General features: G+C 40.4%; 1 protein-coding gene across 1 annotated transcript in view; it reads right to left on the minus strand.

Moving 5' to 3' along the window:
• Positions 1-16,849: 16,849 nt before the first annotated feature.
• Positions 16,850-17,734, minus strand: part of LOC104403765 (serine protease inhibitor 2.1-like) — a 3,354-nt gene continuing 2,469 nt past the window's right edge. The window contains exon 4 of the mRNA XM_010012006.1: positions 16,850-17,044. Within this exon, the coding sequence (XP_010010308.1) occupies positions 16,850-17,044 (195 nt within the window). The remainder of the gene's footprint in view (positions 17,045-17,734) is intronic.

The following is a 17,734-nucleotide window of genomic DNA, read 5'->3' on the forward strand; positions in this document are numbered from 1 at the left end:
TCTGGAAAAGAGATAAACATAGAAAACATGGCATAGAAATTAATTTATTCATTTTGTGTGTCCAGCCAAGTAAAATGAGGCTCTCAGAACATACCTGTTCTCTAAAATCCCACACTTTTATATTTCACATTCCTAATACATGCCAGTGATCCCCAGAAAGCATATGCCTCCTGATACACTACTTTTATAACCAAGTACTCTCTCAAAAGCAGTCATTTAGATCATATTGACTTTAAAAAAATAGGGTAGGACTGAATTTTTAAAAATCTTCAAATAACTGGAAGATTATAACCTTTTCCGCAGAGAAAGAGGAAATTTATTTTGCACTCAGTACTGTAGGATGGCTACTGCAACCCCATTAATCTTCCTCAATTCATCAAATAATGAGAGAATTAAATGTGTGTTAAACAAAAATGTGGTATAAACACATATCCTACTGTCTAGGACCAAAATTTCAAAGTACTTACAGTTTCTTCAAAGATAAAATATTGGATCACTGTGGCAACAAAGCCTATAGACATCTTTGTTGTTTCCAAAACAAATCTTTATTTAATTATGTGAAGTATCTTCTTCACTAGCAGCCAGTTTTTGCTGGCTTTTGGCATGTTTGGGGTTTTTTTGCATATGAAGTATATCTCTTTGTTTACATATAAAAAGTGTCCTTCCCAGGCAACAACATAATTCCCCCCACATATAATGTGCAAACAGTCCAAGGGCAAACTAAAAGGATACTTACACTGCTACAAAAAGGATCTTGCTGTGTCCATCTGGTATTGTCTGTTCCTCCTTCTCTTCAGTACCATTGAACAGGATTAAGCAAAGCACCCCCGTTAATCATTAATTAGTTCAAATAAAAATTGCCAGAGAGGATGCACAACAAGCAGTAATGACACGAGATACTCTGGGTAGTTTGTCCAACCCAGCGACAAGCTAACAGTGCTGGGTGTTGGGCTGCAGATGAGAGGGAGCAGAACAGGGACTGTGTCTCCTCCAGAGTTGTAACCTGTCAGGATTTCAAAAGAAGGTTTGGATTTAGAAAGCCTTCTACTTCTACTTTATACCTACTAAGTCACAACTTTTGGTACCACGCTTAGTGGTTTTTGGGTCTTTTTTGAAGAGGAGCAGACTGTATGTGATTGGTGAACAGTCTCTAGGTTTCTTTAGAGAATATCATGTGACATTACCACTCTAGTGAGACATTTCCAGTCAATAGAGCTGTTCACTCATTGCTGTTGGCCATCATTCATGACTGAGTATTTGGGGAATTGGTGAAGAGTTTTCCCATGGCTTTTTAGAAAATACACAAAAAACCCCACACTTAAATTGGTCAGTTCCAGAGACTGACTGCAAAGAGAGACATGTGGTCAGTGAATGTCTTGTTTCCTCAGATTAGTCTTCTGTATCATATGCAACTGAAAGGGACCCCAGCAGCACACAAACCAGGCTGCCAATCCGCCTTTCAGCCAGTGCTAAAGACATGCTGACATCACTGAATGAATATTCAGGGTTGAAAATCATATATGGACAGATTACTCGAGGACAAACTAAGGCAGGAAATGAATTTTTTAACAGATCTGGTTGCCCTTACAGGACTCCTTTTCATCGTATAGGATGGTTTTGTCATTCCACTCAAGAGTTACATTGCCATTCCCAAAATGTAGTTGTGAAATAAGCAGTCTCCATCCTGCTGATTCCACTTTGCTGGAATAACCCAAGAGGCTGATGGCAATCAGCAGATTTTGAAGTAAGAGTAGTATCCATAATATGTAAATCACTGAATCATTACCCAGCAACTACAAGTAGATTATGAACTGTCAAAAAGTAGCCAGCAATGCATGTGGTCACTGGATTATTATAGCTTATAAAGCAATGAATAAGATTTACAAGATGAAAAACAGGAACTTGAGTATTTCCAGTTCAGCAAGCTCTGTAAACTCATACCAATAATCCTAAATCTTCATTAATAGAGATCAGATTGTTTATTAGTGAGGCAGAAAGGAGATAAATGGAGGGATGGCCTGAACGATGACTCTTTTTTGATTGGGGATACATGCAAGCACACAAATACCAACACAGATTTCTTAGCTCATACTGGTGCTGCAATAACATAGACATTTTCAACCTATGGTCCAAGTTCAGTACCTGCAGGGGAAGTCTGAAAGGCAACCAAGAAACACAAGCCAGCATACATCCCCTTGCATTTATTCCTTCCACCACTGCATTTATCCTCAGAGCACCAAAATAAAGCTGTCCCTGTAAGATTGCATGCTGTTGAGAGTCACAGGTATCTGTTCAAGGAGGATCTATAAACTCTGTACGCAGTTGATATTTACCCATACTTAAATTTCCATGAAGAAAAAAGTCATTCAGAAGGCACCACAGCTGTCAGGGAATATGCAAGGCCTGCTGGAAATACTCCACTGCCATAACCAAAGCTGCAGAGAAGAGATGGTTGCAGCTCTGAGGATTAAAGCAACCATCTTGCAGAGTGGAAGAAGGGAACTTGCATGGGTAAGTTGGATGAAAGCTGGTGAGTAAGTGCCTGGAGAAGGCAATGAGGAGGAAAGAGAGGGCAGATGCTAGTAGAAGACAGAAACAAATGAGCCATTAGAAGATATCCAGTCCCAGAAGAGAGACAAGAGACCTGAGTGTCTCTACAGCTGTGTCATTAAATCACTAGCAAAACATGTCATGCCTATTCCCATTATAACAAGCATTTTTATTACAGCAAGGCTGGACAATATTAGCTCTGGTATTTCCTAAAGACTGAATATTTGGCTTCACAATCACAATACTCTGCTAATGTCCTTCTTTGGGATATAATATACATTTTACCCTCAGACTCAATCTGTTACCAGAACCTTACACTCACAATGAAATGCTTTAGTATATCTTCTCTCTAAAGAAAAACATAGATATAGAATGGTAGAATCACATAATAGTTAGGGTTGGAAAGGACCTTAAGATCATCTAGTTCCAACCCCTCTGCCATGGGCAGGGACACCTCGCACTAAACCATGTCGCCCAAGGCTCTGTCCAGCCTGGCCTTGAACACCTCCAGGGTTGGAGCATTCGCAACTTCCTTGGGCAACCCATTCCAGTGCCTCACCACCCTCACTGTAAAGAACTTCTTCCTTATAGCTAATCTAAACATCCCCTGTTTAAGTTTGAAAACATTACCCCTTGTCCTACCACTAGAGTCATTAATGAAGAGTCCCTCCCCAGCATCCCTGTAGGCCCCCTTCAGATATTGGAAGGCTGCTATGAGGTCTCCACGCAGCCTTCTCTTCTCCAGGCTGAACAGCCCCAACTTTCTCAGCCTGTCTTCATAAGGGAGGTGCTCCAGCCCCCTTATCATCCTCATGACCCTCCTCTGGACTTGCTCCAACAGTTCCATGTCCTTTTTATGTTGAGGACACCAGAACTGTATACAATACTCCAGGCGAAGTCTCACAAGAGCAGAGTAGAGGGGCAGGATCACCTCCTTTGACCTGGTGGTCACGCTTCTTTGCATGCAGCCCAGGATACGGTTGGCTTCTGGGCTGCAAGTGCACACTGAAGCCTGCTCATGTCAAGCTTCTCATCAACCAACACCTCCAAGTCCTTCTCCGCAGGGCTGCTTTGAATCTCTTCTCTGCTCAACCTGTAGATGTGCCTGGCGTGGGCCTGACCCAGGTGTAGGACCTTGCACTGGGCTTGGTTTAACTTCATGAGGTTGGCATTTGCTCACCTCACAAACATGTCAAGGTCCCTTTGGATGGCATCCTTTCCCTCCAGCGATATGCATAACCTCTGCTGAGAATCAAAGTTCTTTCTACTTTACTAACAATTACTTGGTATTTTCTTCACTTTCTAACCAAAAATATATTTATCAGCCTCAGAGATTCTGGAAGTGGGACTGTTTCAAGCTACCTTCTAATGCTGTCTAAAACCATATAAAGCAGGAATTTTTATGTTGCTTGCAATAACAAGAACACATTCATTGCAGTCTATATCTTGGAGAGTGTTATGGGACTATGACTTACATCTTGACTACTTCACAGGATAGCAGTTTAGTAATGTCATGTTCCCTACCACATATCTAATCCATCAAGAGGACTTCCTTTTCCAGGTTCCATTATGCCAAAGAAAAATAGGTATATAAAAGATAATGTACATAATTCCTTCCTTACCTTCAAAGACAGCAAATGCTTATTCTTTTCTGTTCTCTGGGTTTTCTCTCTTTCACAGCTTTAAATTTTGTTTCGTTTTGCAATATAGTTTTCTGCTTTGCCAAGATATTAGAGGGAGAGAATACATAAATAAAAAATCCCCCACTAATAAAAAATTTCAGTGTGCTGGAAAAATGGAACATGTTTTCTCAACAGTGTTAAACTTTGGTTTTTTAATACTGACAATTAGTATACATTTTTCTAGAATGACATCAACTAGTCATGTTAACAGTAAGTTCTAAAGGACTGTAATGATTCAGCCCCAGCCGACAACCAAGCTCCACACAGCTGTTCATTCACTCCCGCAGGTCAGGGTGGGAAGAGAATAAGAAGATTGAAAATGAGAAAACTCCTGGGTTGAGATAAAGACAGTTTAACAGGTAAAGGAAGAGCTGCAATTGCAAGCAAAGCAGAACAAGAAACTCAGTCACTACTTCCCATGGACAGGCAGGTGTTCAGCCATCTCCAGGAATGTGCTCCATCATGTGTTACTTGGGAAGACAAATGCCATCATTCCAAATGTCCTTATCTTTCTTCTTCCCATAGCTTTATATGCTAAGCATGACTCTATATAGTATGGAATATCCCTTGGGTCAGCTATGGTCAGCTGTCCCAGCTGTGTCCCCTCCAAACTGCTTGTGCACCCATAGCCCAGTTGCTGGTGGGGTGCTGTGAGAGGAAGAAAAGGCCTTGGCTCTGCATAAGCCCTGCTCAACAATAACAAAAAATCTCTGCATTATCAACTGTGTTTCTCTTCATGATCATCTGTGTTTTCAGCACAAATCCAAAACATAGCCTACAGTAGTCACTATGAAGAAAATTAACTCTATCACAGCCAAAAACAAGGAGCAACCTGGAACACACTTCTCATTTTCCGTTAACTCTAGCTTCCATTTGAACTTGCATTTCTTCATCAGGGAACCCAGAAAAGCTCATTCCTTCATATAGGTTTTGCTTCATCTGTCTTCAAGAAATTCATTCTTCATGCACAACTCTTGATAATTTTATTTTAAATATAAAAGTAGAGGAAAAGTGCACAAGATGTATTGTAATCCAGAAGGCTTTCATCATGTGGATATGTCCTGCTCATGTGTTTGTTTGCTTTGTTACTTACTGCTGAACAATACACAGGAGAATGTCATATGGCAGATGTGCTTATCAAATGCAAACTTCAAAAGGAATACAATGTGAATTATGAATATACTAATATGCTAACTGGTTTTGGACTGTATTGGTGAAGAATTTCACCATCTTCTCAGAAAAGAGCATTAATATAGATGAGACCCTCTGCCAGAAGGGAGAACTATAGTAATATATAGCAAAAAGCAGTGGCCCAAGTAACACACATGCTCCTCTCTGCAAGCTCCCAAGCATCTGACTCCTCAGCAGGAGCCCCAAGCTAGATCAAGTGTCAAACTGCCCCACATGAGATGTTCAACACCTCTGAACGGGAGCACACTGATGGGGAGCTGCATTCAGGAGTTTGAAGGCAATACTGGAAAGGGAACTGCACCTTCTTCCCCTCAAGCTCAAACCAAGACTATTGTCCCATGATCGTCTCATATGGCTGCATAGTCAAGCAGTAAAGCAGGGCAGGACACACCATTTTGTTTTTGAATTCAGCAGTACTAATCTTCTGTTTCCTAACCAAATGATTAGAGCACTGTATCACTTGATCTGGATACAAAACCCTCAAGTCTTGCAAAGTATTCTACCTGAGAGAATCAGACCCAAATCATCCACTTGGCAGAGGAATTAATTCATGCTGCAAGAGACTGATGAGAAAATGAAGGGAAAGGCAATTCCCAGTCTTCCTTCTCAGGATTTTCTGCTTAAAAATATCAAATAAGATATAAAAACTACTTAGGTGAGATTTGCAGATAATTGTGTGTGAATAATTGTGTGCATTTTCATCTATGTGTGAAAGATTTATATATATAAGCACACACACCCCTATAGGTATTCAGAGTACTAGACGAAGATCAACTAATCTGATGTGTTAATCTAATAAATGCAAGCAAAAGCCTGTGAGATAGGAAACTTAGGCTTCCTTCCAAGGACAATTCAAGTAGAATAAGAAACACAGGCCCTAGGAATTGTTTTTGACTATGATACCTGATTGCACAAGATGTGCAAGTGTTACTAGTTCTAGTCATATGAGCAGTGTGTGAGTAGTTCCGCTAAAGATAATCATCATCTGTGCTAAATCAGGACCTGTGGCAATAATTAATGCATTATGATTTGAATTGAAAAGAACCTGAAGAAATGCTATCTCAAATTAATTATGATGTTTTGATAACATAACAATAACTTCAAAAGACCTTTTAAGAGCTTTGAAGAATCGTATAGTTACTAGATTGTATATGCTATTGTTTTAAAACAGTTTTTGCTAAAAGGTAAAAAAAATCAGCTTTTTCCCACCCTGATATGAAGTGATGTAAAAATATTTAAAGTTTATTCACCAGGATTTTTTTGAAAAAAAAAAAAAAAAACCTGAAAAATCACTTTCAAATGTAAATGAAAGGAGGGAAAAAATATGTTAAAAGTTAAGTCAATGAAATAAGTTGATTAGGCTGTAAATACCCAGGCTGAGTGATGTCAACTCTTTCAGAGAATCTGTGATTGGAAAAGAATATGTCGTTAGTTATCATGATTTTATTATTCAATTTTTAGTTAGCTGTAAACTTGGTCCAGCAAGTTGTGATGAGGTAGAAACTCCTGCCTTTACCTGATCTTCAAATACAATGATTTAGTATTCAGCTCCCTCATAGGCAAATTGTCCTATCATCAACACATGAAATTTTCATAGTACAAACATTCGTGAACTTTCTCCCCCAAAATAGCAGTCCTATTAAAAAATAAAAAACCCGTAAAACTGACTCAGAAGAAACATGGTGGCACTCACTACACTCTGATACAGACAATACGAAACAAACTGTTCTGTAAGAAGTGGAGTTAACAAAGCCTGGTGTCGTGGTTCAAGCCCAGCTGGCAACTCGGAACCACGAAGCCGCTCGCTCACTCCCCCCTCTTCTTCCTCCCCCCGCTCCCGGAGGGATGGGGAGGAGAACTGGAGGAATGTAACTCCCACCGGGTGAGATAACAGCACTCCAGTAACTAAGGTATAATACAAACCACTACTGCTACCAATAATAATGATAAGAGGAATAACAAGGGAAAAGGACACAACCACTCACAACTCACCGACCGATACCCAGCCCGACCCGAGCAGCGAGCTGGGCATTTCAGGTAACTCTCCCCAGTTTATATACTGGGCATGATGTGCTGTGGTGTGGAATACCCCTTTGGCCAGTTTGGGTCAGGTGTCCTGTCTCTGCTTCCTCCTGGCTTCCCCTCCTCCCTGGCAGAGCATGAGACTGAGAAAGTCCTTGGTCAGAGTAAACATTACTTAGCAACAACTAAAAACATCGGAGTTATCAGCATTGTTCCCAGGCTGAAAGTCAAAAACACAGCACTGCATCAAGGACTAAGAAGGGTAAAAGGTGACTGCTGTAGCTGAACCCAGGACACCTAGTTTACTAAGGATTTATGGCTTTCCTCACCACAATAACCACAGCTTTACTCCCCAACCTCCAGGATGACTCCAACCAGGCAGCATAGCAGGACTGGGGCTAGGGCTAAAGCAAGGACAGGGGCTTGGACTCCCTGACGTGCACTCATTGCCTGCTACAGTGAAATTTAAAGCAGCTGAGTCCTGCCTGCCTTCCCCACAGCAGGGATCACAAAGTTGTATTTCACTGATTTTCACAGCATAGCAGAATGGTTTTTCAATCTCCTACCTCTCTGTTAAGTGTGACTGAAATTTGACAATAAGCTGCAATGTTATGGAAGGTAGCTAAGAGAAGGCAAGTGGCTAAAAACATGAAAATGTGGCATTGTTTCATCTGGAAGCAAGTTGGTTGCTTTATTTTCTTTGTGCTTGAGGTTATATGAGTCACACTTTCTAAGTTCTCACAGTTCATGGGACTCCATTTCTCATTAGCTACCATGAATCTTTTCATCATCCTTATATTTCCTTGAGAAGAAAACCCCCAACAATTTATTATATATTACCTTTTAATAATGATGCACCTCCATTTTTAACACCACTAGCTTTTCTTGTGTGTCCTCTTCAGGTGAGCTTGTAGACAGTCCAAAACTCAGTGGAGTGATTTAGCAGTACAAGATGAATGAAGAGTAGGTTCTGTAAACATTACAACTGTTTCATAACATTTTATAACCAGACTGGATGTTCCAGATCATCATATATTTCGGTTGAGGTTTTGTGTCATTCATTAATAGGTACCACTGGAGGACAGAACTTTAAATCAGTTCCTAAAAGGATAACACTCCTAAATACAAGCTTTATTGCAGTTACATTATAAAACCTACTGAAGAACTATGATAAAATTGGTTTGGGTGAATATTCAGTTAGCAAATCCAGCAAGTGTATACAAAAACATGGGATATAAAAGACATTTGCTTAGATGAAGTAATAGTGGCTGGGAAGCATTGTGATCTAGAACCTACCTTGGTAAAGCAGACAGGCAATACCTCCATATGTAATTGATACTGAGCAGAGCAGCTCAGCAGTCCTTCAAACTTAAATTATTGTCTGATTCTGAGTGAGATTCTTTAAACCTTAAACTAGAATCCTGCAGAAGCACCTTGGAAAGGGTTTTCCAAATGTGGCAATGAATTACAAAACTGGAAAATGATGAAATAATGCATCTTTGACCTGTTGTTCATTATGTGCTTTGGACTGAAAGAGGTTTGCTTACCAAAGAAATGTAGCTGACCTAAGTTTCCACTGCTTTACACTCAGTACAAAAGCTACAGTTATGGATAGATAGCACTAAGCATTAACTTTGCCCTTGCAGAAATACATTTCTAAGATAGAAGGCACCTGTTTATAGGTTAGATTTATCTCTGGCCAGTGCCTCTGTAATGGAAGAAGGACACAACACATTGTTTCTGCAGCCAATATTAGGGAGTCTGTCCATTGTACCTGTATAAAAAAAGTTTTTTCTGACCTCTCATATTAGCTCACATCTTCCCTTAATAAGAAGAGCTTTGTAAACACAAAACTCAATCCCTTCTTCCCTGTGTAAAAAAAAAAGGCATCTACATGCCACTGAAAGATGCATGTGGGGTGAAGGAACCCCTTTACTCTCTCCTGTGTTTCCATTCTCAGACCCTTCCCCACTGTCCCATCTGCCCCCAACTAGACACCCTGCCTTCGCACCCAGGTCCTGCCATTCCTCACTCCATCAGTGATCTGGGCTCCCAGAAAGAAGAGTTCCTTAGCAGTGGTTACTCCTGTGAAATATGTAACAGGCACAACATGAAATGGAAAAACAAAACACTGAGTGTTTACCTAGCAAGCTTATGGTTTATAGGCTGCATTATGAGTGAAGATATGCCTTTAAAAAATGCGTTTTTGGTCATCTGTAATGTATGTGTATCAGAAACACATGAGGAACAAGTTCTGGGCTGGTACACCTGTAGGGTTACAGGATCACCCTGCAGTGTTCCCCTCCACATACAATGTCTGCTGTGTGCAGAACCACCTCTTTTAATTGGCTTCAGACCTCACTCTGACATGTTTCATGCGATGTTCTGTAGCTCTGGCATTAGATGTCGTAATAGTGAACATTGTCTCCATTCACTCAGTCTGTCCCACAAATAATTTTTGCCTTCTTTATGCCTTCTAAGTTGCCTCTTTTCCAGGCTGAAGATCTGTCACCTCAAACAGGAGCTGTTCCAACCTTTGATTAACCTTACCGCCTGTTTGTAATGAATTTCCAGGTCTCATTTATCCTTTCTGTTATTATAGGACAAAAATTACATGCTTGAATCCACCTGTGGATGATCCAGAGATTTAGACAGTGGCACAATGTTCCTATCTGATTTGGTTTTTTTTTTTCTTTCCCAATAACTTCTAAGATTTAATTTGCCTCCTTCCTCACTACGGAGCTGATCTGTAAATGAACTACCTACCATAATACCAAACCCTCTCAAGTACAGCATTTCATCAAACCTGTGGCTAAAACTTAACGAGAAAATCAAAATGCCCACTGACACAGTAACAGCAAGACAGAAAGCTGCTATTCTCTCTGGTTTCAAAATAAGACAGAATTTGTCATGTCCATTGCTTGATTTTACCAGAAGATGGTGGCACAGGGTGCCTTTTCTCATAATCCCCATGACTCGAGGCTCCATACGGTTCTACCCTCAGAAAACAGTGTAACAGAAACACAGTAAAAGCTTGGCTTCTTGCAAGGATCTTACTATTCCTAACAGGTATACTGAAACAACAATATTTTACTAGCAGAATTTGCTCTACAGACTTTTATCTCATGGTGTAAAGGATCCTTTCTTATGCAAACAACTTTTAGAGTGACAAGTTCACTGGATAATAAAAGTTCTCATTTTAAAATGAAATTGCCTACACAGAGAAACCACTTGGCATTACTATTTAAATTTAAACTGGTGCCTTACATTATCTTTCTGTTGCAGACATAGCCTTAAACAAGCACAAAGAAAATCCCTTATACACATACTTTGGAGTTACAAAGTATTTTGCTCCCAAAGCTAGATAGAAAGTGTTAGGGCTAAAATTTGCAAAGTGTTATAATTTGCTATTATTTAATAGATTCATATTGTTTGCTACAGTGAAGAAACAGAAGGCAGATCAGCTAGCTGAATAAATATATTACATAAAATTAAATTTATGATATTATTCCATTGCTTGTTTCCATTTTCTTAAAGTCTTTGACGCTGTAAGCCTTTGCGATGTTGAGAATTCTGATATGTCTCCAAGATGGTTTAATGTAACAATTCTCTTCCCTGTTTCAATGAAGGTAAAATAAGCTAATGTGTGGTTGCCCTTAGCCTCTGAAGCTCACATTCTGGCAGGTCAACACAATCCGATTTCTATCAACGGCTTACAGTACCATGCTTCCATGGACACTTCAGTATCTAGGCTGTACCTGAACAAGCTTTCTGTCATGATTGCTGTCATGGTTGCTGTACCTACACAATCTTTCAGCCATGATTACTGTACCATCTTGACAGCCTAGAAGCAGCTAAAAGTGCTGGAGCATATTTACTTCTGTTTGGTGACTCTTCTCAGTCACCCTTGCCACAACTGTGAATACGTCAAGACTATGACACACAGCACAATGACAGGCATGGGCATGAGGTAGTAATCTTTGGCTGGGTCAACTGAGGCCCAAAATGTCTTAAAATTTAACCTGTAAGGTTTACCAGAGGGATATAGCTCAGCCTTAGAATCATAGAATCATAGAATCATAAAATCATAGAATGGTTTGAGTTAGAAAGGACCTTAAGATCATCTAGTTCCAACCCCTCTGCTATGGGCAGGGACACCTCACACTAAAGCATGTTGCCCAAGGCTCTGTCCAACCTGGCCTTGAACACCTCCAGGGTTGGAGTATTCACAGCTTCCTTGGGCAACCCATTCCAGTGCCTCACCACCCTCACTGTAAAGAACTTCTTCCTTATAGCTAATCTAAACTTCCCCTGTTTAAGTTTAAAGCCATTACCCCTTGTCCTACCACTACAGTCCCTAATGAAGAGTCCCTCCCCAGCATCCTTATAGGTCCCCTTCAGATATTGGAAGGCTGCTATGAGATCTCCACTCAGCCTTCTATTCTCTAGGTTGAACAGCCCCAACTTTCTCAGCCTGTCTTCATAAGGGAGGTGCTCCAGCCCTCTTATCATCCTCATGGCCCTCCTCTGGACTTGCTCCAACAGCTCCATGTTCTTTTTATGTAAAAGAACAGAAAATAAATTCAAGTTGCTCATTATAGTATCTGTCCCTTGAATATATGAGGTATGGTAGGGCTTTTTTGATTGCTACAGTATCTTCATCTGTGTGAACAGCATACCTAAATGAAGTCTAGGTATCCACTCAATTTTGCATTCATATGCACTTTTCATAACATCTTTCATCTCCCCTGTGCACAGATATTTTCTCTTGCTCCAAGATTCTTTCCTGGCTGCAACCAAAGTCCCTATATTTTTTGCTTTTTTATGGGTTTTTTACTTTTTTTTAATTTTCCTTCAGCAGAGGACCACATCTTCCATCTGGTCTGTTTCCTACAGGAGACATAGTAAACAAGATAGCGACTTTTCCTTAATAAGGTATTTGCACAAGTCTTCTTCAGACATTCCATATAAGCATCACATTGCTGTTAGCAGAAGTTTTCCAACCACAAGGCATACTTTCTTGCTAAGTATTAAATCTTAAGTATTTTGTTTCCAGATGTCTTATGAAAAGAAACTGAATGCAATCAAAAATAAGAGAAGGAGAGACCTATTTGTATACGTCAGGCTAATTTGCTTGTAATCAATTCATCTGCAGGGATAGGATTGAACTAAAAAGCTACTTTTGTGATGGAAATTGTCTCTTGCAAGAAGCTAGCAAAGTCATTTGCAGCAACATCAGTGCTGAGCTGAGTCTGTATAACCAGGGCATTAATCATAAGGACATTTACATGAAATGAATGAATTACAATTTTCTTTAAAACTGTTAGTCTGAGGAAAGCACAATTACCAAGTTATCTAAAAATGGGTTCTTTATTATACCTGGGACTGGGAACTTAATAAAAGCTATTTCCAGATGAGTTTTTGCTGGTTATATAAGGAATGGATGATATCACATATGTGCTCAGTTTAAATCTAATCAAAGCAACCCCCTATGGGTAAGAACAGAGGTGCACTACTCAACAGGGAATATTAGATGGATGGGTAAGATCTGGAGGATGTGCTGCAGGACCTGGAGATATATAGCCCATGGTGGTCTTTATGCTCCTAACCCTCTTGAGAACTTGCACTCATTCTAGTTCCCACTACAATGAATATTTAGTTTTTGGGGAAACATTTGCATTTAAAAATTAGCTGGTTTGTGAGGCACTGAGACTGCCTTGTAGATACCATACAGGTACTACTGGTTCTCAGAATCCACAGACAAAAAGCACACTGCCAGGAACTCTCAGAGTCATCTGGTTTTTAAGAGCTTAGTGATTGTCTGGTTGAAATGAGAGTCAGTAGAGGGGGAAGAGTCTGCTGCTTTTGTTGTACTGATTTTACTGAAACAGTTGGAATAGGGTTGGCTTACATCTGGGTGAATTCCTATTTCCTTGAAATGGTAGCAGCAATCAAGGGCTGAAAAAAATGACATATCTGGGTAGAAGGCTGTGCCTATTCAAGGACAAGTTCTCCATATACCAGGGTTGAGGCTGAAATTGCATAGCTGACAATAAGAAAGTCCAAAGTACTGGTAGCATCGGAATAGCATGGCTTATGTGAGCATCTGGTGTTTCTGTGATTATCTGATTGCTTTGTGCCGTTTGGCATATAGTCAGATCCTTTCCTTACTGACGAAAGGTAAAATGCATTGGAGACGTACTGCATTAGCCCTGCAATCCCACTGCTTCATGGCTTGTGACAACATACTGCATGGACCCTGCCATGGCGTAAAGCAAATAGAGCTTTACTGACAGAAGATATCCCATCAGCAAACAGTATCCCAGTGGACCATAAACAAGGTCAGATAAAACAACCTTACTGTCTTCCGCATGGCTCAGAGGCTGCCAGGAAAAGTCTGGCACTTGGCTCTGCTAGGGCACAGCTAGGCTGACTTTCAGGGACCCAGTCCAGTGCATTAATCTTCCCTCACAGGGGTTCTCAGCTGAAATATGCTCTCTTTACATAAGTTCTTTTCCTAATAGCTTCCTGTAAGCATGTCAGGTCATGGCCCACAGCAGGTCATGATGTTTATGGATGCTTATGATAGCAGGACACACGCACCATTGTATGCTGTATTATTGCCTTCTACTGACTGTTGCTGCAGGAAAGTGAGGTGGACAACACTTAGTAGGGTATACAGAAGCTCTAATTATCTTTCAGGGCTAGTTTGGAGCCAGCTGTCCCATAGACTGAGAGAAAGCATTTGTAGGATTAAGCTGTCCTAATCAGGTCTGATTTTGTTGTAGTGAGAGATTAAAGTGTGTTAGTAAAATCACTTAAAGATGAATGAAAGACATGCAAAATACATGTGTTTACCACAGATAGGATGAATACACAGTCCCTGAAAGAAAAATTTTGCTTATGTCTATCATACCCTTCCTTTCCTTCTCTACCATTAATACAACTAGATCGCATGAAGAAGAATGTTCCCTATCACACATTAAGACAGGCAAAAGGAACAAGAACAAATGATGCAAGGCAGACCAACTTAATTAGATTTTCTTGGAATTAAAACAAAATACCCTGTCTCCTCACAAAATCTTTGCAGAATTGTCCAGTTCCTAAGGAATATCGTAAGGGTTATGCTGAGAGTAGCATCAGCCACGTACGTTCAGTCCCCAGGCTCTATGGATCTCTATACTTTTGCTAAAAGTGCCTAAACTATAGGCATATTTGTGCCTTTCACATATGTATGGCACAAGACTAATTTATTTCTTGTCCTCCCCACATCCTCCCCTTCTAGAAAGATTTGGAACAATCCATCTTCCCTCTCCAGGTCCCTGCCACAGCTCAGGCCAACCTATTGGTATGGAGCATGAAGTTGCTCAACTGAAGGACAACTGTGGTGATACCCCAATCTTGGTAGATACCATCCAAGCCCATCCAGCATTCAAAGATGCCCTGTTTGATACTTTTAGCAGGAGCAGTCACCCCTTACACTCCAGTGTGAGCTCTCCCAGTGCAGCTCTCCTTCTGAAGTTCCTTGCCTCCACTCTCAAAAGCAAAGGCCTGGGAGGTAGATGGGGCAGGAAATTGCTCCATGTGTTATTTCCCAAAACCTCACTTTGTCCTAGCAACTGTAAGATTTTTCTTAACCTCTTCCCCTTTAGCAACAGGCTGAGAACCTGTTTTTCTGCCACCACACTCTGATAAAAATCTCACCATGCTACCGTCTAACCAGTGCTGCACAGATTTATCAGGGTGCGATCTCACTGGAGCTGTTCCCAGCTTTTGTTGAGTTTGTACAACCACCACAGAGCAGGCTGTCTCACACCACAGCAAGTTATCATCCATCTCGACTCTGTAAAAGCTGCTGCTTTGCACAAAGGCGTGGTATCTCCCAGTCCACTGAGTGATGCTATCTTGCCCCAGCAGAAGCAATAGCTCAGGGCTTCCACTGAGTTCTTGCTGCTTGGAGCAGACTCATACAAAGCAGTAGTCTCTGAGTCCCCTTGAGTCAGAAGCATACCCCCTGTAAACCAAACCTGTGCTACAAGCACTGATAGGTCTCAGTAAAGCACATCTGTGCATGGTAGACCACGTTTAAAAGGAAAGGTCAGAGATGGAGAGATGTCAGAGATGGGCAGCTTGTTTCTTGATTTGGGGCTTGTATCACTTTTGCAGTGCTCATAGCACATTGCTAGGATCACTGTAGAAATGAGCAATGTACATTCAGGACCATCATCTTCCCAGAGAGTAAACCCCACTTGTAAAAAAATTCATCCAGGATCAATATACAAGGGCACAAGTCAAAGCAGTGTACTGAGAGAGCAACTGTCAAAGCAGGAGTCAGCCTCTTCTTGAGACAGCAGCTGCTCAATAGAGCTCAGCAAAGCTGAGCAGTGTGCCTCAGTGCTCCGGTGCAGTAAGAGTGGGTGAGTTGCAGACTCACATCAGCAAGAGAGTATTTATGTATTTCTTGAAAACAGGTTTTACCTAAGCAGGCACAAAAGGAGAGCATTCAAAGAATCACCATGAGAAAAGTTGAACTGATTTAACTGCCTTTGAAATGTATTTTACAGGCACCCTGCTGTGTTAATAAGACTGAATTAAAGTTTTTATTGATTTTAAAAGATATGTAGCAGGACAGCGAAAGACTGGAGTCAGTCCTTAAGTGATGGATTTAAATAACAATTTTTATTTTATTCATCAGTCATAGCAATAATTCATGGGTGACATGATCACACAATTCTTTGACAGTTTATGCATAATGTCACTGTCTCTCAAAGTTTTTTGCTGACCCAGTGAACTGCAAAAAGACACACTGACTGCTACAGCAAAATAAATCTGTTGTCTCAGGAATTTTCTCTTTTTTGTAAATATTTTTTTAAGACATCCTAGGCAAAGGTTTGAAACATGTGAGAAAGAATAGATTGGTTAAGGGTAAACAACAACAGCCTAGGCAGCAAAGAGCTATGTAAGGAAGAAAGGACTCTGAAAGGACCAGCTCAGATGAATACTGATTATCAGCATGTCCTGGAAAAGACACACTAGAATTGCAAGGACTTATTACTGGTTGGGATAAAGCTCTTTGTGAATAACTCAACATTGAAAGCAATTTGGACAAAACTGCTTGCAAAAAAAACAGCAGACTTTAAAAGAAAAAGTCTTCCAAGGAAAATATGGAAAATATATTATAAACCTGAATTACTCCATTGGGGAAAATGTTACATTTAAAAACTGCCAGTTGCTGGGGTTTTTTTCACATTCTTTTTCATTATTGATATGATAAGGGAATTCCTCATTTACTTCTGAATATCCCTCAATCAAAGAGTAGTTAGTAACACTAACTAGCCTGCGTGTGCAAACCCTATAGCCATTATAACTCATGCCAAATAGCAGTATGCCGAATAATTCAGCAGTTACTTCTTAGTAGGATCAACAATTTTCCCCAGGAAAAGTGTGGTGTGGGTTTTTTTTTCAGAAATCAAGATAATGAAGGGCCTGTTGAATTTGATGGTAACAGAAGGATGGAGAACTCTGGTAAGGATTACTGCTGTGGCTCCTGCAGCCTCAGTTCCAGCCTCATCAACTTCCAGCAGGGCCTTGTGAACTGCCTGCAAGAAAAAGGAGCAAACACTGTGGTGTATGTATGGGAGAGCAAGCAGGAGGCGAAAATAAACTCTCTTTTTATGGAATATTTAGAAAAAGAGTGCTGAAATCCAGTGGACCAAACTTTCTTGTATAGTTTGGAGATAGGCAGTCTCCAGCAGCCTGCAACAGGAGTGTTTCCCATGTCAGGACTGAATGGGGAGGAACAAAAATAAAACCACACACACTGTGAATGCAGCCTCACCAATGCCCTATAGAGGGAGATAGTAACAGTCTATTTCTCTGTTATTCCAGGAAGGTTAATGGAAGACTGTTTTTTAAATACTGGTACAGGGGTAGTATTTGTCATCTTTGCCACATTAACTTAATTGCAACTTATACTGATGTGGTGAAATTCTGCTACTGCAAAATCAAGTTTCCTGGAAACTCTGAGATTATTAAAAAATTAGGTATTAATTAATACAAATATCATGATATACTCCTCATTTATAATTTTCTTGACACAATCTCATGTAAACAATCATATTCCAGTGCCAAGAAAAAAATTAAAATCTTACCTAACTTTTTCATGTACTCAATATCCAGCCTTTTAATAGCAATATTAACTAATGTAAAGGTGGGACAGCAGGCCCTTTCTGTAGAAAAGCACAATTATTAAGCAAGCCCCAACATCCCCTTGTGAGTTTAACTTCAGC

Source organism: Nestor notabilis, unplaced genomic scaffold, assembly GCF_000696875.1.
Source record: "Nestor notabilis isolate BGI_N333 unplaced genomic scaffold, ASM69687v1 scaffold3483, whole genome shotgun sequence".
Classification (NCBI taxonomy): domain Eukaryota; kingdom Metazoa; phylum Chordata; class Aves; order Psittaciformes; family Psittacidae; genus Nestor; species Nestor notabilis.